The sequence below is a fragment of the Bombina bombina genome, chromosome 7 (assembly GCF_027579735.1).
Source record: "Bombina bombina isolate aBomBom1 chromosome 7, aBomBom1.pri, whole genome shotgun sequence".
In the NCBI taxonomy this organism is placed as follows: domain Eukaryota; kingdom Metazoa; phylum Chordata; class Amphibia; order Anura; family Bombinatoridae; genus Bombina; species Bombina bombina.
Window position 1 is genome coordinate 193564992 of NC_069505.1, and position 26829 is coordinate 193591820.

At 39.4% G+C, this 26829-nt stretch overlaps 1 protein-coding gene across 1 annotated transcript in view; it reads right to left on the reverse strand.

The window, feature by feature from the left end:
- Positions 1-696: 696 nt before the first annotated feature.
- Positions 697-26829, reverse strand: part of CD44 (CD44 molecule (Indian blood group)) — a 154665-nt gene continuing 128532 nt past the window's right edge. The window contains exons 4-8 of the mRNA XM_053720526.1: positions 21222-21314; positions 19902-20324; positions 18956-19096; positions 10960-11038; positions 697-2765 (exon numbers count right to left, since the gene is read on the reverse strand). Coding sequence (XP_053576501.1) covers positions 2555-2765; positions 10960-11038; positions 18956-19096; positions 19902-20324; positions 21222-21314 — 947 coding nt within the window. The 3' untranslated portion in view covers positions 697-2554. The remainder of the gene's footprint in view (positions 2766-10959; positions 11039-18955; positions 19097-19901; positions 20325-21221; positions 21315-26829) is intronic.

The window sequence follows — 26829 nt, forward strand, 5'->3', positions numbered from 1 at the left end:
TCCAGCACCCACTTTAACTGCCACTGGCCTAACCACAGGGGATCAGGGCAGGGAACTCTGCCTATAAATCTATGTTTAGACGTTCATTAACACAGGTCTGATGTGAGGTCAATCCACCTATCATTTACCATTTATGACAATATTTTTATTTTCCATAACTGAGTATTGGCATGGTAAAACACAGCTTGGCACATGTCAAAAGGCAGCAGGATGTTAAAGCTACTATTTCTGTACCCTTGACTCCAATGTTAGAATCTTCTACTTATTTGTTTGTACAGAAACCCTTATATGGCTCCTAAAATAATATGTAGCTGGTAAGAGATTTCTTTTGTTGACTTCTAAGTGTTATATAAAATAATTGAGTGCTGCAGCAAGAGTTGGCAGAACCATTGTTTTCAGGTTACATCTCTGCTTTCTGCCTGGGGGTACAGAATGTTCTATCGCAATATGACTGTTGTTCCAACTGCCTGGACCTTTTTATTATGGGGATGACAAAAGTGCCCATGTTCTGAAGGACACACAGAAGCATATGTATAGGTCACGTCACGTGATATGTTGTTACTGACCTATACATATACTAAGTAATACTAAGTAATAGCGATCAGTATCCGGACAGGAATTTTAGATCAATCACTTGATATCACCCAGCACAAAACAAGTCAGGAGATATGACGCAGAAGAGATACTCAGGGACTATTTTACAGCACATAACAATCGCTTCTTTATTTGGGAAAAACGTTCTTGTCAAATGAATTTGTTCGCTAGTTCCTATACCCCAAACTGTTTACAGAATGGCACAAATTAAACAGTAATTGCACTTTCTGATTACTGGGAACAAAAGTAACCAATAAATCCCCAGTAAATGTTTTATTCTAGTTCCCCAACATACAGTAGACACACACCACTCTTAACCAGTTTTGGCATATCAGCCTACATACATCAGTATCTATATACAAAATATTGTCATCTACATCTTTTAATCCATTGGTTACAGATGAGCATGCAGCAGACATGTTCTGGGCATAAATTGGGCTAACTGTGCATTTACACAAATACTCTAGAACCCACAACCTGACAGTATTCCCGGCTTGCATTCATTTGTAGAGCCAGAAGGTCAATAAACGATTTGTGTTTCTTCTTCTCATACTATATTATTACCCTAACATTGGCAACTGTACCAGGGATAAACCAAAAGCAGGTAACCTATAAAGAAGGACATCCACCAAAGATATTATTCTCTGCGGCAGTCAATGCATCAAGCAAACGCACAGTGACTGGATAGACGCAAGCAGTGAAAAGACAAAGTAGCGTCCTAGGGCTTCATTCCCAGTATAGTCGCCTAATGGAAAAGGCCACATTACAAATGAAAATTTTGGCTTTCCTATAGACCTAAAAATAACAAATGTAAAAAATGTGAAAAAGCTGGAAACAAAATCCAAATGCAGCCTAGGAATACACAGTTCCATATCTGTTAATACAAAGCTAACGGGAGTAACTGTGATTAGTCCAAATTGATTGATTGTGCCTAAACTTTAGCCAAGATGGTTGGCGATATACTTAGTCCCTGCAGACATGAGTCCCCACAGAAATGAGTCCTCTACAGACATGGGTCCCTATAGATGTGAGTCCCCTACACACGTGAGTCCCCACAGACATGAGTCTCCACATACATAAGTCCCCTAAAGACGTGAGTCCCCACATATATAAGTCCCCCACAGATGTGAATCCCCTATAAACATAAGTCCCCTGCAGACGTGAGTTCCCTACAGACATAAGTCCCACAGTCATGAGTCCCTTACAGACATGAGTCCCCTACAGACGTGAGTCCCCTACAGACATGAGTGCCTTACAGACATGAGTCCCCTAGAGACGTGAGTCCCTTACAGACATGAGTCCCCTACAGACGTGAGGGTAAAGGATGGTGTATTCTGCTGTGGGCTGTTACTTGGTTCATATTACTCAGTACAACTACTTGTTACATTCATAAGACTTGGCTGTGCTTAAGAAGGGATAATTCTCCCTGATTATTTTTAGATCCTAAAGACTGTAGGAACAGATTTATGTGCTCTACCCTTTCCCAGATGCTTCAGATGCATCATTTGATGATGCGTTGCCCATTAACATGTGGGCACTTGATTATGACAGATTCATTAAACCCCATATTTACCTGAGAATGTAGTAAGTAATAATTTAGAGATTAATTACAAAAAGATAAAAACATAAAGTGTGATTGCTTAGAGGAGAAATACTTCTACAGATGGTCGCTGAGACAAGATGTGAGCTGTTATTGGGACTTATTTCTACATTTATGATTTGTCCAACCTCTCCCCTCCCCCCAACTCCTAATGCACTTTCGTAAAACCCCCTACAGGGTCCTTATAGCCTGCAACATCACTGAGGTGAGAGACATATGTGCCCAGATATAAAATGACAAACACAAGTGGCTTTGGGTCCTATTCGGTGGTCATTGGGTCCTGACACCTCCAAGTTCAATATAACTCCATGGTCAATCTCTGGGGGTTCCTCAACATATGTCTCAGTGTCCCAAAACAATCTAGACCCCAATTTTCATGTCAACGTCCCTCATATTTCTTGAATCTTCTGGGTTTGTGTTATTCTGAGCATATGGGTCAATTGCTGGATCTCGGTTCACCAAATGAACCATCTCCTGTGATTTGGCAGTGTCACCGTTATGGTCCATCATGCCCCCATCCTCAAGAGATGCCTTCTTGCCATTAATCACCAGCTTCTTCTTTTTACCACAACTGCATAAGGAGTAAATGAGAGGTTAGTAAAACTGAGCTCTAGCACTAAAGGAAAGGATAAAAAGATGCAAATTATTGTTTTCTCAAATTACTGAAATGCTTCAGTGTTCACCCAGGGCCCATGTACCTCTTAGCACAGCTGCCATAATTTCCCATGCACTGAACTCACACACATACATCATATACTGGTTGTTAACTTTCTGACAGTCTTACAGCCTGTCCTATTTAAAACATGCTATAAATATATTGCTTAAACACAGTTAAATAGACTCTCATGACTCAGAGTGTACAATAAACAGTGAAATTAGTAATCTTTCTCTTGGTTTCCTTTGTTGAAACTTCCATTAAAGGATACTGAGGTATGCTCAGGAGTGTGCACGTATCTTGTGCCCTGTATGGCAGCAATAAGGTTGTAACAATGTTCTACATATAGTGCAGATATCACATGCATGCCCCTGAGCCTACCTCAGTATGCTTGCATGGGAAGGAGCTAAGTTTAAACAAAGGTGTCCGAGAGAAATGGGTAAATCTGATAACAGAAGAAAACTGTAAACGTTTATAAAGTTGCTGCTCTGTTTGATTAAAGAAGTTTAATTGTGACTCTCGTGCCAATTTAAGCTACATATGGTGTAAGGACAACTCAGACTGTGGGGCCCATTTATCAAGTTCCGAACGAAGCTTGTGGGCCCGTGTTTCTGGCGAGTTTTCAGACTCCCCAGAAACAGCAGTTATGATCGAGTACGAACGGGTTGATTGACACCTCCCTGCTGGCGGCCGATTGGCTGCGAGTCAGCAGGGGGCGGCGTTGCACCAGCAGCTCTTGTGAGCTGCTGGTGCAATGTTAAATGCGGAGAGCGTATTGCTCTCCGCATTCAGCGAGGTCTTGCGGACCTGATCCGCACTGTCGGATCAGGTCCGCAAGACCTTTAATAAATAGGCCCCTTTGCCTTTAATGTGTATATATTTATCTTAATCTTTTTAAGAAAACCTCCTCTATTGCTGTATGGGCGCAATTCCACACCCGTATTCAATCACAAAGCACATGTTCAGTAGTCTGACATTCACATTCAGCACCTGGTACCCGCTGGTGCGTGTTTTGTCCATTTAGGGCTAAATAATGAGTGCAGCGCTAACAGTAACGTGCAAGTGAAAAGGGGTTTATCACGGGTGTTTACGTGTGTCGGGTTTAGCGCTTGTATTGCAAGTTGAAAGTAAACTCGAACTCATGAGCGCAATCGCGATTTAGACTAGAATGATAAACCGCATCCTTGGCACTCTGGTTAACTGTTTCACAGAACACATCAGAAATACATTACAAAGTAAAGTTACACTCATAATAACACTATCTGATAAAAAAAAAATGTTTTTAAATTGCACAAAAACGTTAGAAGGGCTCAAAGGTATGAGATCTCAAGTGTTAGAAAAAGGCATGCAAAGGGCTTTAACATAGAGATTAGACATATATATGTTAAATATATATATATATATATATATATATATATATATAACCCTTATATGTATGTACATATGTATTTATATACACATACAAGCACATACATACAAATGTATACATATTTAGACATATATATATATATATATATATATATATATATATATATATATATATATATATATATGTGCATTAGTGCCTTTTGCTGTCAAGTAGATGAAAAAATGTAAAAACATACTTATGCAATATTCATATTTAATAAAGATTTTAACTATGTATTTACTGTAAACATTTCACATTCCAATGTTCTGCATATAGCAAAATATGTTCTTTGTGTTTATGAATAGAGATTCCTATATATATATATATCTTTGTATATATCTATACTTATACATTATCATCTATAGATATATAATGTACCAAAATACCATCAGATATATATAGAATTATGTCTTTAAGAATAAATGGAACATATTCTTTTATGTGAAGAACATTGGAATGTGAAATATTCATATTTTTATGTTGGATTAGCGCACTTGAGAATATCGGGTTTGCGCCTCAGTAGGGTGTTTTTTTCGCTTCACATGTTAATAAAACAGTATATTGTTGAATACAATTTTAAAAATGTCACATTTAAACTATATGATGCCTAGATTACAAGTGGTGTGCTAACTGTAGCGCGCAAGCGATATGGGGTATTTTGGGGACCTTTGCACGTGACAGAAATAGAGTGAGTATTGTGAGGCCTATTTATTAATGTGCGAGTGGACATGATCCGATATTGGGGATCATGTCCGCTGCGCATCGTTAAATGCCGACAGCATACGATATCGGCATTTATCATTGCAATACCACCCCCTGCAGATTCGCAGCCAATCATCCGCTAGCAGAGGGTGTCAATCAACCGATCATATTCGATCTGGTTGATTTCTGTCCGCTGCCTCAGAGCAGGCGGAAAGGTTATGGAGCAGCGGTCTTTAGACCGCTGCTTCATAACTTCTGTTTCCGGCAAACCTGAAGGTTGATAAATATGCCCCTATGAGTTGAAAGTAAACGTGTCCACTTGAGCGCAGTCAAATTTAGCGAGTATCAGGTTAGCGCAACTTCAGAGCTCTGGTAAACTATTACGCGAGACAAAAAAGTTGCACAAAAAATATCAAACATACATTTAAATGTACAGTTACACTCATAATAACACTGCCTGATAAAAAAAATATTTTTAAATAATTGCATAAAAGAGGTCTGAGGTGTTAGAAAGATGTATATATGTGTATATATGTATGTTTATATGTGTGTACATGTGTATTTATGTGTTTATATGTATGTTTATATGTGTGTACATGTGTATTTATGTGTTTATATATGTATTTACAGACCTATATACACATAAATAAACATTAGTTCGCGAGTATGGTATGTCTATGAGATATTCCAAGTTTAACTTTTTGTGCCTGTTGGGTTTTCGCTCGTAATAAAAATTAATATATGTGGCAAAGTGAAAAATTGATTTTAAACATATTGCACATCTCATGAATGCAGAACTAAATAGCTGCCATATATTTTTGTCGCTTTTCCTATGTGAAGGTCATGATAAACGCTGTGACAGCAGCAAGACTTTTAGTTCTTGTTGTCTATGGTTTAACAGATATCACAGTTAGTTCTTTACTATTTCATCTGTTTTTTATGCAAACGGAAACTCTTTGTATTGGTCTGAAACTGATTAAAAAAAGAAATAAAGCTGGTTTCAAATTCAAACGAAATAGACTCCAGACCAAGATTAGGTGGCTGTTGCATTAGCTATGGCTGTACTTCCTATGCAAAGTGAAACTGCTTCTGGTTTTACACTAATAAACCAGTTTGCAAAACATTTTTCACCCATCAACACAGTGGGAGCTATAAAGGTCCAGAAGATCACTTTTAAAAACTTTAGGTGATGACAGAGTTTCTATAAAACCAGGTTTTACATGCTGGAGCCACTGAATAATGAAATGGAAAAGCTGGACGGGCTCAGACTGAATTCCCGCCTTTAGACGCTGCCTCTTGGGACCCTCTCTGTTCAAATGAAAGACAGATGTTTAGCTTCTCAGGGACGTTCCACATAATACCAAAGCTATTTCCCTGCCCCTCTCCCCTTAATGACATTAATATGTTGTTCAGCTTTTAACAGTTTATGCATCTTCCTGTTAACCCTTTGGTTTCAAAAGAAACACTGATGTGCGATATATTGCAGTGCCCTTTTTTAAAAATTACATACAACTTCCTCTGAACAACTCTTTCTTATTTTTGACCACACTGAATAACAGACCTTCCAGCCATGTCTCTGATTTGTTTTTGTTGTGTTTGTCACATCTTGGAGAGTTAACCTCTGGTTTGCTACTTCTACAATTTATTGGCCTTTACTAAATTGTGTAAGGCAGCAAGGAAAGGAACCGACATAATACAATTGAATGGAAGCTAAAATATCTGGGTGCTGGCTGAGGCACCGGTTTAGTTGCTGTATAATGTGACAGCAAGGCTCATAGTGCTGCCCTCTGTGTGACTGGGTATACAAGCCTCACACTACACTGATTTGCCAATTCAGGAGCGTTCATAATCACAATAAACTGATTAACTTGTATGGAAACACCCATTTCTACTGGTCAGGGGTTTTGGCCCATTCACTGATATTTCCAGATAAGGGATTTGTTTCCAATCACAGCGTGAAACGCGTGTTGTACAGTTTCCAGATGTTGCAACTCCCGCTTCCCAATACATTCCTGTTTGGTGGATGCTGGGAGGGGAGCTGGTTTGTCTGTCAGATCAGAAGTGGTTTGTATGAGCACTTAGATGCTGCATGTCCGAGACAGCAATCTCACATGTGCTTATTCATCAGATGTGCAGGGCCTTTATTAATGAAATGGTTACAAGATGTTACTGCATATGAGGCAGTGCTCTCCTGCAACCAAAAAGTTAAATAAACATTAAAATGCATCACTTGGAACTGAAGCACCATGTGATACTTAATGTATCAATACAGACAGTGAAGTTTATGATCACACACAGGCACTGTCACTTACTTTATCACTTATACAAACAGTGACGTATATGATCACACAGTCACTATCACTTACTGTATCATTTATACAGACAGTAACGTATATGATCACCCACAGACACTGTCACTTACTTTATCACTTATACAAACAGTGACGTATATGATCACACAGTCACTTTCACTTACTGTATCATTTATACAGACAGTAACGTATATGATCACACACAGGCACTGTCACTTACTGTATCATTTAAACAAACAGTAATGTATATGATCACACACAGGCACTGTCACTATATCATTAATACAGATAGTAACGTATTTGATCACACACAGGCACTGTCACTTACTTTATCATTTATACAAACAGTGACGTATATGATCACACACAGTCACTGTCACTTACTGTATCATTTATACAGACAGTAACGTATATGATCACACACAGGCACTGTCACTTACTGTATCATTTATACAGACAGTAACATATATGATCACACACAGTCACTGTCACTTACTTTATCATTTATACAAACAGTGATGTATATGATCACACACACAGTCACTGTCACTTACTGTATCATTTATACAGACAGTAACGTATATAATCACACACAGTCACTGTCACTTACTGTATCATTTATACAGACAGTAACGTATATGATCACACACAGTCACTGTCACTTACTGTATCATTTTTACAGACAGTAACGTATATGATCACACACAGTCACTGTCACTTACTGTATCATTTATACAGACAGTAACGTATATGATCACACACAGTCACTGTCAATTACTGTATCATTTATACAGACAATAATGTATATGATCACACACAGTCACTGTCACTTACTGTATCATTTATACAGACAGTAACGTATATGATCACACACAGTCACTGTCACTTACTGTATCATTTATACAGAAAGTAACGTATATGATCACACACAGTCACTGTCACTTACTGTATCATTTATACAGACAGCAATGTATATGATCACACACAGTCACTGTCACTTACTGTATCATTTATACAGACAGTAACGTATATGATCACACACAGGCACTGTCACTTACTGTATCATTTATACAGACAGTAACGTATATGATCACACACAGGCACTGTCACTTACTGTATCATTTATACAGACAGTAACGTATATGATCACACACAGTCACTGTCACTTACTGTATCATTTATACAGACAGTAACGTATATGATCACACACAGTCACTGTCACTTACTGTATCATTTATACAGACAGTAACGTATATGATCACACACAGGCACTGTCACTTACTGTATCATTTATACAGACAGTAACGTATATGATCACACACAGGCACTGTCACTTACTGTATCATTTATACAGACAGTAACGTATATAATCACACACAGTCACTGTCACTTACTGTATCATTTATACAGACAGTAACGTATATGATCACACAGTCACTGTCACTTACTGTATCATTTATACAGACAGTAACGTATATGATCACACACAGTCACTGTCACTTACTGTATCATTTATACAGACAGTAACGTATATGATCACACACAGTAACTGTCAATTACTGTATCATTTATACAGACAGTAACGTATATGATCACACACAGTCACTGTCACTTACTGTATCATTTATACAGACAGTAACGTATATGATCACACACAGTCACTGTCACTTACTGTATCATTTATACAGACAGTAACGTATATGATCACACACAGTCACTGTCACTTACTGTATCATTTATACAGACAGCAACGTATATGATCACACACAGTCACTGTCACTTACTGTATCATTTATACAGACAGCAACGTATATGATCACACACAGGCACTGTCACTTACTGTATCATTTATACAGACAGTAACGTATATGATCACACACAGGCACTGTCACTTACTGTATCATTTATACAGACAGTAACGTATATGATCACACACAGTCACTGTCACTTACTGTATCATTTATACAGACAGTAACGTATATGATCACACACAGTCACTGTCACTTACTGTATCATTTATACAGACAGTAACGTATATGATCACACACAGGCACTGTCACTTACTGTATCATTTATACAGACAGTAAGGTATATGATCACACACAGGCACTGTCAGTTACTGTATCATTTATACAGACAGTAACGTATATGATCACACACAGTCACTGTCACTTACTGTATCATTTATACAGACAGTAACGTATATGATCACACACAGTCACTGTCACTTACTGTATAATTTATACAGACAGTAACGTATATGATCACACACAGTCACTGTCACTTACTGTATCATTTATACAGACAGTAACGTATATGATCACACACAGTCACTGTCACTTACTGTATCATTTATACAGACAGTAACGTATATGATTACACACAGTCACTGTCACTTACTGTATCATTTATACAGACAGCAACGTATATGATCACACACAGTCACTGTCACTTACTGTATCATTTATACAGACAGTAACGTATATGATCACACACAGGCACTGTCACTTACTGTATCATTTATACAGACAGTAACGTATATGATCACACACAGGCACTGTCACTTACTGTATCATTTATACAGACAGTAACGTATATGATCACACACAGTCACTGTCACTTACTGTATCATTTATACAGACAGTAACGTATATGATCACACAGTCACTGTCACTTACTGTATCATTTATACAGACAGTAACGTATATGATCACACACAGTCACTGTCACTTACTGTATCATTTATACAGACAGTAACGTATATGATCACACACAGGCACTGTCACTGTATCATCTTTCCACTAGACACCCACAGGACCCATGTACAGCGTAGGGTCAGTTTTCCTTTGTTAACCTGAGATCCATAATCACCTTTAGGCACTATCTTGCCTGGTTATTCTCTGGGTACATTATTAATAAACAATGGTGGTAACGTCAAGCAGAATATTTTGACAAGATACTCTATATATCAATTTTCATAGATTGATCACTTTACTAAGATAAAAAAGTTTGCCCCATCTCATGTAATCATTCTCCTTCCAGCTGTAAAGCCAATGGGGCATATGTATCAAGCTCCGTATGGAGCTTGATGCCCCGTGTTTCTGGCGAGCCCGAAGGCTCGCCAGAAACAGCAGTTATGAAGCAGCGGTCACAAAGACCGCTGCTTCATAACCTGTCCGCCTGCTCTGAGCAGGCGGACAAACATCACTGCAATTCAACCCGATCGAGTACGATCGGGTTGATTGACACCCCCCTGCTGGCAGGGGGCGGTGTTGCACCAGCAGCTCTTGTGAGCTGCTGGTGCAATGCTGAATACGGCGAGCGTATTGCTCGCCGTATTCAGCGAAGTCTGGCGGTCCGGACCTGATCTGCACTGTCGGATCAGGTCCGCCAGACTTTGATACCTAGAGGCCTAAAACCTTACCTGACCTTTGTCTTTAGCACTGTGCCCATATTCAGCCTCACCTACATCACTTTATGCGTATCTTTGTCTTCTGCTGGCTAATTAGTGCACTCACCACCTATTCAGCGGAGCAGACGCTTATTACTTTAAAACCTTTTGCACAAGTTTCACTTATCGCCTCTTACATTTCATAGTTTAAGTCTATCATGGGAGCCGCCCTCGAGGAGCCAGCGCTATACATTAGTCAGTGGCTTACAAAATGACAGAAGTAAAGTGGGTTCTTACAATTTGCTGCTGTTGAGGGCGATGCAGACAGAGAGGATCAGGCCCAGGCACACGAGGGACACAGTGACGATTAACCAATCTGTAAATGAAAGGAAGTCATAAGTCTCCATGTTCTACAGACAAAGCCCAAATAACTAAATACCTAGTATAATATAATACCTCTGTATTAATACATACTGACCTAGTAGTGGGATTAGCCCAAATAACTAAATACCTAGTATAATATAATACCTCTGTATTAATACATACTGACCTAGTAGTGGGATTAGAACAAATAACTAAATACCTAGTATAATATAATACCTCTGTATTAATACATACTGACCTAGTAGTGGGATTAGAACAAATAAACAAAACATTAGACAAGCCCTCCGCTAACTCACGAGGGGCACAGAGTTGCTATTAGGATGATATATTGCCAATATGGAGGTAGATTACAAGTTGTGCAGTCAGGCTATACCGCTGAAAAATTGGCCTTTGTGTGCGGAATAGTCAGCTTACCCGTATTACAAGTCGTGCGGTACATCTATTCCGCTAGCGTTTTAGCCTATACCGCAACAATCCATTCCGCACTTAAAAAATGGCCTTTGAGTGTGGAATGTTTAGCTCACTTGTATTACAAGTTGTGCGGTATGGCTATTCAGCTAGCATTATAGATTATACCACAACGATCCAATCCGCAATCATAGATCAGTAGTTATGGATTTTGCAAAACAAAATATTTCACAAAACTCATAACAAAAATGTTACAAAGTACACTAACACCCATAACCTACCTATTAACACCTAAACCGCCACCCCTCGCATCACAAATACTATAATAAACCCATAAACCCCTAATTTGCCGCCCACCCACATTGCGATTACCTAAATTAAAGTATTAACCCCTAATCCGCTGCCCCGCATCACCAACACTAAATAAACCTATTAACCCCTAAAACGCTGACCCCCACATCACGACTCCCTAAAGAAACATATTAACCCCTAAACCACCGTCCCCCCATATCGCAACAAACTAAATTAAGCTATTAACCCATAACTGTCAACCCCCCACATCGCTACTACTAAAATAAACCTATTAACCCCCTAAACTGCCGACCCCCCACATCGTGACAAGCTATATTAAACTATTAACCCCTAAACCTAACAACCCTTTAACTTTAAATTAAAGTTACAATATAACTACCTTAAAATAAATTACTTACCTGTGAAATAAAAAAACTAAGCTTAAACTATAAATAGGGGTATTAGATTAGGTTTAATTTTTTTATTTTGGGTAATTTTGTTTATTATTTTCGGTAATCTTAGATTTTTTTTTTAAGTAATTTTATTTTAGAGTTTGTTTTCGTAATGTTAGGTTGTTTTTTTTTGGGGGGGGTTCCGTAGTGTTAGGATTTTTTAATTTAGGTTTTTTATTTTTGGTATATATTATTTTTCTTTTAGTAATGTTAGATTTGTTTATAGTTAAAACTTAGGTTTTATTGATTTCACTGGTATTTTTATTTTATTTTAATATATTCAAAGTTTAATCTAAAGTTAGGGGGGTGTTAGGTTCAGGGGTTAATAGTTTAATTTATGTAGTCGCAATGTGGGTGTTTTGCAGTTTAGGGATTAATAGGTTTAGTTTATTTGCGATGCGGGGGCGGCGGATTAGGGGTTAAAAGTTTTATTTAGCTGTTAGCGATGCGCGTGGGCGGCAGATTAGGGTTTAATAGGTTTATTGTAGTGTTGGGAATGTAGGGGGCGGCGGATTAGGGTTTAATATCTTTATTTAGTGTTTGTGATGTTGGGGGCAGCGAATTAGGGGTATTTAGACTAGGGGTTTATGTTAGGGTGTTAGATTTATAATAAACTTTATTGTCTCTATAGATATCAATGGGGAATGTGTTATTGCGATCGCCATTTCGCAATCGCAGGTGTTAGGCTTTTTCTCCATTGATGTCTATGGGGGGATACGTGCACGAGTACGTCAAATCAGGACTTGTCTTTTGTGCGGTATGGAGATTAACGCACCATACTGCACAACAAAATAAAGTTTTTTCGCAACTTGTAATGGCTGTGGTATAGAAATAGTGGTACGGCCCCATATGGCACGGTGTGTACGCTACATCTATACCGTACAACTTGTAATCTCACTCATGGACAGTAGTTAATATGTATGAAATAGAGAAACACAGTCTTGATATGGTTAGAATTGAACCTGTGGTAAAATAAATGGGCCAAGATTACAAGTGGAGCTCTAAGATTAGCTTGCAATTGGATATTACAAGTGAATGGTAAAACTGAATACCCAGAGAATGTTTAGCGCAGCTGACATACCTTTAGCACTCATATATTTTCAATGGATAACACGGCCGCGCTAAACTTCACTCACATTACAAGTTGTGATTTATGTGTTGTACTGAAGTGCAATATGTAACAGCGCTAAAGAAGTAAGTGCGACTTGAGACCTGAAGTAAAATGTTAGGGCTACAATAAAAGTATCACAAAACAATTAAAATATAGTAGTTACACACATATAAACATATAAAAGGTAAAATATGTGTGTATATAAGTATGTGTGTATGTATATATGTGTGTATGTATAACAAAATTTATGCTTACCTGATAAATTTATTTATATCTTGACACGATGAGTTCACTGATCATCTAATTACTAATGGGAATATCACTCCTGCCCAGCAGGAGGCGGCAAAGAGCACCACAGCAAAAGCTGTTAAATATCACCTCCCTTCCCTCCCACCCCAGTCATTCGACCAAAGTAAAGGAGAGAAAGGAAGCAACAAGGTGCAGAGGTGTCTGAAGTTTATAACATTTAGTAACAAACTGTCTTAAGAACAAGGTGGGCCGTGGACTCATTGTGTCAAGAAAGAAAGAAATTTATCAGGTAAGCATAAATTTTGTTTACTTTCTAATGACACGATGAGTCCACGGATCATCTAATTATTAATGGGAATCAATAACCAAGCTAGAGTACATAGATGATAAAGGAGGGACAAGACAGGGAACCTAAACGGAAGGCACCACTGCTTGAAGAACCTTTCTCCCAAAAGCGGCCTCAGCCGAGGCAAAAGTGTCAAATTTATAGAATTTTTAAAGTGTGAAGAGAGGACCAAGTTGCAGCCTTGCAAATCTGTTCCACCGAAGCTTCATTTTTGAATGCCCATGAGGAAGAAACAGCCCTCGTGGAATGAGCCGTAACTCTCTCTGGAGGTTGCTGTCCAGCAGTTTCATAGGCAAAACGTATGATAATCTTCAGCCACAAAGAAAGGGAAGTAGCCGTAGCTTTCTGACCCTTAAATTTTCCAGAGAAAACCATAAATAAGGCAGAAGACTGACGAAAATCCTTAGTCGTCTGTAAATAGAATTTCAGTGCACGAACCACGTCCAGATTGTGCAAAAGTCGTTCCTTCTTAGTAGAAGTAGGGTAGGGCACAAGGAAGGAACAACAATCTCCTGATTAATGTTCCGGTTGGAAACCACTTTAGGTAGAAACCCTAATTTTGTACTCAAAACCACTTTATCCGAATAAAAAATAAGGTAAGGAAACCCACACTGTAATGCCGAGAGCTCTGACACTCTACGAGCAGAAGAAATAGCGACAAGAAACAAAACTTTCCAAGATAACAACTTAATATCTAAGGAATGCATAGGCTCAAACGGAGCCCCTTGAAGAACCTTAAGGACTAAATTAAGACTCCAGGGAGGAGTAACTGGTTTGAACACGGGCCTGATCCTGACCAAGGCCTGACAAAAGGATTGCACGTCTGGTACGTCCGCCAGACGTTTATGTAACAAAATAAACAAGGCAGATATTTGACCCTTTAGGGAAATAGCCGATAATCCCTTCTCCAAACCTTCTTGGAGAAAGGACAGAATCCTAGGAATCCTAACTCTACTCCAAGAGTAGCCCTTGGAATCGCACCAATATAGATATTTACGCCATATCTTGTGGTAAATCTTTCTAGTCACAGGTTTACGAGCCTGAATCATGGTCTCAATGACCGGTTCTGAAAACCCCCCGCTTGGATAAAATTAAGAGTTCAATCTCCAAGCAGTCAGCTTCAGAGAAACTAGATTTGGATGAAGGAAGGGCCCTTGAAGTAGAAGGTCCTTCCTCAACGGAAGTCTCCAAGGTGGAAGAGATGACATGTCCACCAGATCTGCATACCAAATCCTGCGAGGCCACGCCGGTGCAATGAGGATCACCGATGCCCTCTCCTGCTTGATTCGACCAATGACTCGAGGAAGAAGAGCAAACGGGGGAAATAGGTATGCAAAACTGAAATTCCAAGGTACCGCCAGTGCGTCTATCAGTACCGCCTGAGGGTCCCTTGACCTCGATCCGTACCTCGGAAGCTTGGCATACTGACGAGATGCCATGAGATCCAATTCCGGTTGACCCTATTTGAGAATCAGGATGGAAAACACTTCCGGATGGAGTTCCCACTCCCCCGGGTGAAAGGTCTGTCTGCTCAGGAAGTCCGCCTCCCAGTTGTCCACCCCTGGGATGTGGATCGCTGACAGACAGCAATTGTGGGTCTCCACCCACCAAATTATCTTGGCTACCTCTGTCATGGCTAAGGAACTCCGCGTTCCTCCCTGATGATTGATGTAAGCCACTGACTCTGATGAACCGGGCCGAGGCTTACTGAGGCCAGGCCAGAAGAGCATTGAAGATTGCTCTCAGCTCCAGAATATTTATGGGCAGAACAGACTCCGACTGAGTCCAAGTTCCCTGAGCCTTTAGAGAGCCCCAGACTGCTCCCCATCCCAGAAGGCTGGCGTCCGTTGTCACAATCACCCAGGAGGGTCTGCGAAAGCAGGTTCCCTAGGAGAGATGATCTTGAGACAACCACCAAAGAAGAGAATCCCTTGTCTCCTACTCCAGCTGTATTCGCAGAGACAAATCCGCATAATCTCCGTTCCACTGACTGAGCATGTTTAACTGCAGAGGTCTGAGGTGGAAACGAGCAAACGGGATGATGTCCATTGCCGCCACCATCAGCCCAATTACCTCCATGCACTGAGCCACTGAAGGCCGAGGAGCGGACTGAAGCGCTAGGCAAGAATCGAAAATCTTTGATTTCCTGACTTCTGTCAGAAAAATCTTCATTGATAGTGAATCTATTATAGTTCCCAAGAAAATCACCGTTGTATTTGGAACTAAGGAACTCTTTTCCAAATTTACCTTCCATCTGTGATCTCGCAGGAAGGATAGCAACATTTCCGTGTGTAACATTGCCTGTTGAAAGGATGGCGCTTGGACCAGGATGTCGTCTATATAGGGTGCCACTGCAATGCCCCGTAATCGGAGCTCCGCCAACAGGGATCCCAGAAACTTTGAGAAAACTCTGGGAGCTGTGGCAAGGCCGAAGGGCTGAGCCACAAATTGAAAGTGTTTGTCCAGAAATGCAAACCTTAGAAACTTGTGATGATCCCTGCCTAACTTTACCACTTCCTTGCTCTAATGTAGGCAAAGAGAATGACTGGGGTGGGAGGGAAGAGAGGTGATATTTAACAGCTTTCACTGTGGTGCTCTTTGCCGCCTCCTGCTGGGCAGGAGTGATATTCCCATTAGTAATTAGATGATCCGTGGACTCATCGTGTCATTAGAAACAAATATCTGTATCTATGTGAGTAAGTATATATGTGTGTACATATGTATGTGTATGCGTGTATACATATATATATATATATATGTGCATGTATGTGTATGAACTTGTGTATGTGTGTACATATGTATGTGTGTATGTATATATGTGTTTGCAAGTTTATGTGTGTACATATGTATGTTTGTGTATATGTATATACTGTATGTGTATTATGTTTATGTGTGTACGTATGCATGTGTATTGTGTACAGTATGTGTGTGTGTTTGGTGTATGTATGTATATTAGTGTATATTTATGTGAGTGCACATATGTATATGTATGTTTATGTGTGGGTACATATGTATGTGTGTGTATGTATTTATGTGTATGTATGTTTATGTGAGTGTACATATGTATGCATATATGTGTATGTATATATGTGTATGTATATGTGTGTGTACATATGTATGTGTGTATTTATATATGAGTATGTATGTTTATGTGTGTGTACATATGTATGTTTATGTGTGTGTATACATATGTATGTGTGTATTTATATATGAGTATGTATGTTTATGTGTGTGTACATATGTATGTGTGTGTGTGTGTATGTAGGTTTATGAGTGTGTACATATGTATGTATGTTCATGTGTGTGTGTACATATGTATGTGTGTATTTATATATAAATATATGTATGTGTGTGTATGTAGGTTTATGAGAGTGTGTACATATGTATGTATGTATGTTTATGTGTGTGTGTACATATGTATGTGTGTATTTATATATGAGTATGTATGTTTATGTGTGTGTACATATGTGTGTGTGTATGTAGGTTTATGAGTGTGTACATATGTATGTATGTATGTTCATGTGTGTGTGTACATATGTATGTGTGTATTTATATATATATGCTCATAAACTTATGCTCATATTTATATTTATAATATATATTTATATATATATGCATGTGTGTGTATGTAGGTTTATGAGTGTGTACATATGTATGTATGTTCGTGTGTGTGTACATATGTATTTATATATATATATGCATGTGTGTGTATGTAGGTTTATGAGTGTGTACATATGTATGTATGTTCATGTGTGTGTGTACATATGTATGTGTGTATTTATATATATATGTATGTGTGTGTATGTAAGTTTATGAGTGTGTACATATGTAGGTGGATGTGTTTGTGTGCCTGTACATGGGTTGTAGTAGCTGCTTCGGCAGTAATGGATTTAATTATTTTTGATTAGATAAGGAAGCTGTAATAACAGTCCATATCTTACCTAGGGCCATGAATATCATTATCTGGGTCTGGTGTGAGGGTGAGATTGCAGTTTACCTACTGATTATGACCTCAATCACAATCACTCGTCAGCAGCTTTTTTGGCTCATGTTTGGGCTAAAACGCTACTTTATATTCATTGTGATCACAACATCAGATTTTCAGGCTGATTCTCGCTGTAGCAAATGGGTTTCACAACCTCGATAAAAGCTCTATTTTCCCTATGGAGCCGAAAAGCTCTATTTTCCCTATGGAGCCGAAAAGTTCTTAGTAATCACAATACATTCTTTAGTCTCTTATCAACAGATTTTTGAGCCCAGTTTTGGCTTTTCAAATTATACACATCTAGGTACAGGAGACAATCTAGAGGTTTATTAACATACATGTATTGATTCATTGAAGCTCCATTCATTCCTTTTAGAGATGCAGTTTACAGGGAAAGGGCATATATTTAGATATGTATAGGGACATATACATATGTATATGTTATAACTATGTGATATCATGTACAGCTAATGGGATCTGCAGGAAAAGTTAGTTCAGAACAACATCTACAAATGGTGTGTTTTTATATTTCATTTTTATATTGGATTGTAAGTCTGACTCGCACTTTTGTAATTGTCACTAACAGTACTGGTGTTATAAGAATCCTATTGAAATCTGTTTCCATCCGCACCACTGCTAACCCCTCTAAATGCATATTTTACGTTGTCAGGATGGGCAGACTGTGCACAGTTTTTCTGTCCCTATATGGTCGCTTTGCAACTATATATTGTATATACAGTATGTGTGTGTATATGTGTATACATGTGTTTATATGTATGTATGTCTGCACATACATATACATATGTATTTACATACATAGACATATACATATATGTATACATACACATATTTAGACATAAATTTATATATATATATATATATATATATATATTATACACACATATATAGATACAGTATATATACACATTGATATTGATGGGATATTTAATAAATATGCTCAGCTCTTGCATGTGCTGATATGTTGTACATTAGGTGACATAACCAAGTCTAGCCTTTAACAGGTGCCCAGTGAAAACTCAAACAAAGCACTGCATTTTTAGACTTACCTGGGACCAGGGCACCTCGTCTTTGCTTTGGAGAGGTTGCACTGATTGATCCGTTGGCTGATGGATCATGTTCAAGGTCGTGGTCATGAGTGTGGTCAACCATTCTCCCTCCCTTCTTAGCACCATCACTAGACGAGTGATCTGCAGAATAACACAACAGAGGTGCTCAAGGATGAAAACTAAGTCTCTAGTTATAGTGTAATGACATTATGCATAATTATTACTGTCCTAGAATCCACCATGTAAGTGTATTTAACGACCTACCTTACGCTGACTTACCTGTATACATAAATCTACCATTACTGATTTTACACCTCCGTACAGTGACATGTGTCAGATATGACTTTAGACCATACCAGGAATTAGTCAGAAAATGAAACTCAGGAAATCTCACTGCACTTTTATAGCAGATCATTTAACTGATGAAGCCTTTATGATAAAGACTTAATAGACATGCATTAGCCTATATTCATTAAGTTTGAGGAAACCTGTCCACAGAGTCAACCCTCGTGTTATCTTATTTGATATATCTACAATGCATGAGAGAAATACCACTGACCATGCTTCGAACTACAAGCAGTAATATTTCTACTGGTGATTCTTCCTGTACTTAGTGAAAGTCACTACACATGCCCTTTATTGTATCCTTGGTCTGAGCCATGTGTACCATCTAGACTTCTGGCAGCACATATTTGTTATAACCAATAAGTATAGATAAATACTGTGGTCTGCAGATGTGTGAAAGATCATGGTACAAGAGCTGCTACAGAATTCGTATGTCAACTAGATATAGAAGCTGTGGGCTCCCTGTAGACAATCATCTCTGTCTGGCTATGTACCCATAACTGTTTCCATTATGAAAGCAATTTATCTAGAACATCTATAAGCAATATAGCACTAGGCAATGAAACCTGTATCAACCCTAGTTCAAGAACTTTAAACATACCATGGTCATGTGGGTGATCTTCATCTGTCTTTTCTGCATCTGAATCGGTGGCACTTGTAACATCATCAATTCCATTATTATTAGTTTCAAAAAGGGCATGGTCACCATGATGAGATAGATCTGTTGTCGTTTCATCATTTATTAAATTGTCTTGGTCTGTGTAGTCACTGAAAGGTATTTGGCCATCCTGGAGTCTGCCATCTCCTGAATGATAAATAGAATTGTCTGTTGGTTCAATTGTCTCAATCAAATAATCATCTGTGATGACAGACTCTGGGTCTGTGGTCCCCTGCTGATCGTCATCGGGATGCTTAAAAACATCTGATTGGTCAGTTGCATGCCCATCTTGGGTGGGATTGGTACTATTATAGTCATTTCCTTCCTCTGGTTCTGAGTTCTGTTTTAGAGACGGATTTTGTGTATCTGAAACAAGTGTACAAGTCAGAGCTCTGTATTTCATAAGTATCAGAAGCCATTGTCAAAAAATGTCAAAATCCCAGATTTATTTTACAGCAGGAGGAATCTATAACAAGCTTCTATAATTTCACCAACCAAACAACTACACCAGAATTATTAATTTATTCATCATTATTGTTCCTCCCATTTATACTAAAGAGCTCTTATTGGACTGTGAGGGTCATGTGTTAGGTTGCTCTTGTTTAATTATTTCAAAAAAGTTTTACAGCTGTAATTTACATAAAGAACCACTACATTCCGATTATACATACATATCACTGGGGTGTTTAGCGTGCTCACAATACCTACTGAAAATATAGGGTACGCTAGACATGCTAAACATTCTCTGATTATTCTGTTTTCCTATGGACGTGTAACACCTTTGTGCTCCCCTTGTAAGAAGGCTCTAATATTCTGTTTATTTTGTGTATAATTTACAATTGGTGTTTGAAAGGGAAATCACCCGTGGGTGTGGTCAGTATTACATGACTTTTTTTCATATGTTAACAACTACAGTATTATAGGATATGTTTCCCCCGGTACAACAAGACTCAGGGCATCATTTTAAAATAAATTTAATGACATAGTACATTGTTATTGTTCATACAGTCAGTAGCTGTCAGTTTGTCTGCAAAAACCTATTGTATTCAGACCTCGCTGTGCCTATTAATGTCAAAATGATTAATTAAACTCATTGTAATACTGAAACTACCAACAGGGAGTTACTGTAATATTTGTCTATAGAGCTCAATAGCGTTAATTTGGGACACATGCTGGGACATTCCTGTACGGTTCTCTAGGAGCACATTGTGCATCAGCCCATATAGCAGCTCTGCAGTTTGGTAAAAATTCTCCAGTACAAACCTTGCAAGCTGGGATCGTAGGAATCGATCGATTTCTGATCAAAGCTCACTGCATCCTGAAACACAACCGGGTCACAGACCTTATCTCTTGTCTCTGCAAAAAGAGGATAACCACAGTATTAGTATTAACCATAGCTGCCATAAAGCCCATACTCCCGAGGGTGGAGTGCTGCCGTCCTATCTCTTTTACCATATTCTAGTGCTTCTAACAGATCCTACTGCTTTGTCACCCCTGAACATTTCACAAAGGGCAACATCATTAGGGAAATGTAGGTTTATATTTCAGGATTAAATCTACATCTAGGTGCTGGTGTTGTGTGACTTATTTATACTTGTGTGATTGGTCACTTGTAATAAGGTGTGTTGTCTGATGCTGTGCACACCTGTTGTCTGATGCTGTGCACACCTGTTGTCTGATGCTGTGCACACCTGTTGTCTGACACTGTGCACACCAGTCTGACACTGTGCACACCTGTCTGACACTGTGCACTCCTGTCTGACGCTGTGCACACCTGTCTGACGCTGCACACACCTGTTGCCTGACACTCTTCACACCTGTTGTCTGACGCTGTGCACACCTGTTGTCTGACACTGTGCACACCTGTTGTCTGACACTGTGCACACCAGTCTGACACTGTGCACACCTGTCTGACGCTGCACACACCTGTTGCCTGACACTCTTCACACCTGTTGTCTGACGCTGTGCACACCTGTTGTCTGACACTGTGCACACCTGTTGTCTGACGCTGTGCACACCTGTTGTCTGACACTGTGCACACCTGTTGTCTGACACTGTGCACACCTGTTGTCTGACGCTGCACACACCTGTTGCCTGACACTCTTCACACCTGTTGTCTGACGCTGTGCACACCTATTGTCTGACACTGTGTACACCTGTTGTCTGATGCTGTGCACACCTGTTGTCTGACACCGTGCACACCTGTTGTCTGACACCGTGCACACCTGTTGTCTGACACCGTGCACACCTGTTGTCTGACGCTGTGCACACCTGTCTGACGCTGTGCACACCTGTTGTCTGACACTGTGCACACCTGTTGTCTGACGCTGTGCACACCTGTTGTCTGACGCTGTGCACACCTGTTGTCTGACGCTGTGCACACGGTGCACACCTGTTGTCTGACACTGTGCACACCTGTTGTCTGACACTGTGCACACCTGTTGTCTGACGCTGTGTACACCTGTTGTCTGACGCTATGCACACCTGTTGTCTGACACTGTGCACACCTGTTGTCTGACACTGTGCACACCTGCTGTCTGACACTGTGCACACCTGTTGTCTGACACTGTGCACACCTGTTGTCTGACGCCGTGCACACCTGTCTGACGCTGTGCACACCTGTTGTTTGACGCTGTGTGCACCAGTCTGACCCTGTGCGCACCAGTCTGATGCTGTGCACACCAGTCTGATGCTGTGCACACCTGTTGTCTGACACTGTGCACGCCTGTTGTCTGACACTGTGCACACCAGTCTGACACTGTGCACACCTGTCTGACACTGTGCACACCTTTCTGACACCGTGCACACCTGTTGTCTGGCGCTGTGCACACCTGTCTGATGCTGTGCACACCTGTTTTATGACACTGTGCACACCTGCAGATCTTCTGACCTTGTGATTTGGGTTATAAGCAGAAGTTTGTTTCACAACATGCAAAAACGAACAATATAAAATCTCAGGAAAGCAGAGAACAAAGCACAGCCCCACCCTGACGTGCTGCTTTCCTTCAGCTTGTTGCTGTGTATAATGATACAGCGCATCTCTGCAATAATACAAATCATTTTAATCTTTATAATTAGTAGTTCATCAATATTTAAGCAGAAAATTGCATTGTGGGTAAAGGCAAATATTATGCAACAATAATAATTTACTTTCAGGTAGATTACAAGTTATGCGTGCTATAGGGAATTTAACGAATGCAACAAAAGTTGCGTTATTTCACCCCCTATAGGGCAGCTTTACAAGTTTTGAAACAGGCGGCTTGTGCATTCGATATGGTTGCGTTGAGCTCCATACCGCACACAATTCAAGCGCTGTTTTGACGTGCTCGTGCACGCTTTCCCCATAAACATCAATGGGGAGAGCGGGTCAGAAAAAAAGCTAACACCTGCGATCGCGAAATGAAAAGCTCCGTAACGCAGCCCCATTGATGTCTATGGGGGGAAAAAAGTAACCTTTAAACCTAACACCCTAACATAAACCCCACAGCTAAACACCTCAAATCGGCTGCCCCCGGCATCGTCGACACCTACATAAGCTTATTAACCCCTAATTTGCTGCTCCCAATATCGCTGCCACCTAAATAAATCTATTAACCCCTAATCCGCCGCTCCCGATATCGCCGGCGCCGCCACTATACTAAAGTTATTAACCCCTATTCCCCTGCACCCCAACATCGCTCACACTATAATAAATCTATTAACCCCTATTCTGCCGCCACTAAATAGTTATTAACCCCTAAACCTCTGGCCTCCCACATCACTATTACTAAATAAACCTATTAACCCCTAAACCGCCAGCCCCCCACATCGCAACAACCTAAATTAAACTATATTAACCCCTAAACCTAACCCTAACGTAACCCTAACTCTAACCCTAACCCTAACACCCCCTAACTTTAACATAATTAAAATAAAGCTAAATTAAAGTTACAATTATTAACTAAATAATACCTATTTAAAACTAACGCCTAGATTTAGAGTTCTGCGGCCAAAGGGGTGCATTAGCTACGCGTGCTTTTTCCCCCCCGCACCTTTTAAACAACGCTGGTATTAAGAGTTCACAGGCTGCGTTAGGCTCCAAAAAGGGAGCGTATAGCATAATTTACCGCCACTGCAACTCTAAATACAAGCAGTGCTTACGGACGCGGCCAGCTTCAAAAACGTGCTCGTGCACGATTCCCCCATAGGAAACAATGGGGCAGTTTGAGCTGAAAAAAACCTAACATCGGCAAAAAAGCAGCGTTCAGCTCCTAACGCAGCCCCATTGTTTCCTATGGGGAAACTCTTCCTAAGTCTGCACTTAACACCCTAACATGTACCCCGAGTCTAAACACCCCTAATGTTACACTTATTAACCCCTAATCTGCCGCCCCCGCTATCGCTGACACCTGCATATTTTTTTTAACACCTAATCTGCCGCTCCGTACACCGCCGCAACCTACATTATAACTATGTACCCCTAATCTGCTGCCCCTAACACCGCCGACCCCTATATTATATTTAATAACCCCTAATCTGCCCCCCCCAACGTCGCCGCTACCTACCTACAATTATTAACCCCTAATCTGCCGACCGGACCTCACCGTTACTATAATAAATGTATTAACCCCTAATCCGCCTCACTCCCGTTTCAAAAACCCTATAATAAATATTATTAACCCCTAATCTGCCCTCCCTAACATCGCCGACACCTAACTTCAAGTATTAACCCCTAATCTGCCGACCGGACCTCGCCGCTACTCTAATAACTGTATTAACCCCTAAAGCTAAGTCTAACCCTAACACTAACACCCCACTAAGTTAAATATAATTTTATTCTAACGAAAAAAATTAAATCTTATTAAATAAATTATTCCTATTTAAAGCTAAATACTTACCTGTACAATAAACCCTAATATAGCTACAATATAAATAATAATTATATTGTAGCTATTTTAGGATTTATATTTATTTTACAGGCAACTTTGTATTTATTTTAACCATGTACAATAGCTATTAAATAGTTAATAACTATTTAATAGCTACCTAGTTAAAATAAATACAAAATTACCTGTAAAATAAATCCTAACCTAAGTTACAATTAAACCTAACACTACACTATCAATAAATAAATTAACTAAACTATCTACATTTATCTACAATTAAATACAAATAAATACACTAACTAAAGTACAAAAAATAAAAAAGAACTAATTTACAAACATTATAAAAATATTACAACAATTTTAAGCTAATTACACCTACTCTAAGCCCCCTAATAAAATAACAAAGCCCCCCAAAATAAAAAAATGCCCTACCCTATTCTAAAATAAAAATTGTAAAGCTCTTTTACCTTACCAGCCCTTAAAAGGGCCTTTTGCGGGGCATGCCCACAAGAATTCTGCTCTTTTGCCTGTAAAAAAAACATACAACACCCCCCCCAACATTACAACCCACCACCCACATACCCCTAATCTAACCCAAACCCCCCTTAAATAAACCTAACACTAAGCCCCTGAAGATCTTCCTACCTTGTCTTCACCACGCCGGGTATCACCGATCCGTCCAGAAGAGGGTCCGAAGTCTTCATCCTATCGGGCAAGAAGAGCTCCTCCAGAGGGTACAATGTCTTCATTCTATCGGGCAAGAAGAGGACATCCGGACCGGCAAACATCTTCATCCAGGGGGCATCTTCTATCTTCTTCCATCCGGCGCGGAGCGGGTCCATCTTCAAGCAGCCGACACGGAGCCATCCTTCTTCACCGACATCCTAAGTCCGAATGAAGGTTCCTTTAAGGGACGTCATCCAAGATGGCGTCCCTCGAATTCCGATTGGCTGATAGGATTCTATCAGCCAATCGGAATTAAGGTAGGAATAATCTGATTGGCTGATGGAATCAGCCAATCAGATTGAAGTTCAATCAGATTGGCTGATCCAATCAGCCAATTAGATTGAGCTTGCATTCTATTGGCTGTACTGATCAGCCAATAGAATGCAAGCTCAATCTGATTGGCTGATTGGATCAGCCAATCGGATTGAACTTCAATCTGATTGGCTGATTCCATCAGCCAATCAGATTATACCTACCTGGAGGAGCTCTTCTTGCCCGATAGGATGAAGACTTCGGACCCTCTTCTGGACAGATCGGTGATACCCGGCGTGGTGAAGACAAGGTAGGAAGATCTTCAGGGGCTTAGTGTTAGGTTTATTTAAGGGGGGGTTGGGTTAGATTAGGGGTATGTGGGTGGTGGGTTGTAATGTTGGGGGGGGTATTGTATGTTTTTTTTACAGGCAAAAGAGCAGAATTCTTTGGGGCATGCCCCGCAAAAGGCCCTTTTAAGGGCTGGTAAGGTAAAAGAGCTTTACAATTTTTATTTTAGAATAGGGTATGGCATTTTTTTATTTTGGGGGCTTTGTTATTTTATTTGGGGGCTTAGAGTAGGTGTAATTAGCTTAAAATTGTAATATTTTTATAATGTTTGTAAATTATTTTTTTATTTTTTGTAACTTAGTTCTTTTTTTATTTTTTGTACTTTAGTTAGTGTATTTATTTGTATTTAATTGTAGATAATTGTAGATAGTTTAGTTAATTTATTTATTGATAGTGTAGTGTTAGGTTTAATTGTAACTTAGGTTAGGATTTATTTTACAGGTAATTTTGTATTTATTTTAACTAGGTAGCTATTAAATAGTTATTAACTATTTAATAGCTATTGTACATGGTTAAAATAAATACAAAGTTGCCTGTAAAATAAATATAAATCCTAAAATAGCTACAATATAATTATTATTTATATTGTAGCTATATTAGGGTGTATTGTACAGGTAAGTATTTAGCTTTAAATAGGAATAATTTATTTAATAAGATTAATTTATTTCGTTAGGATAAAA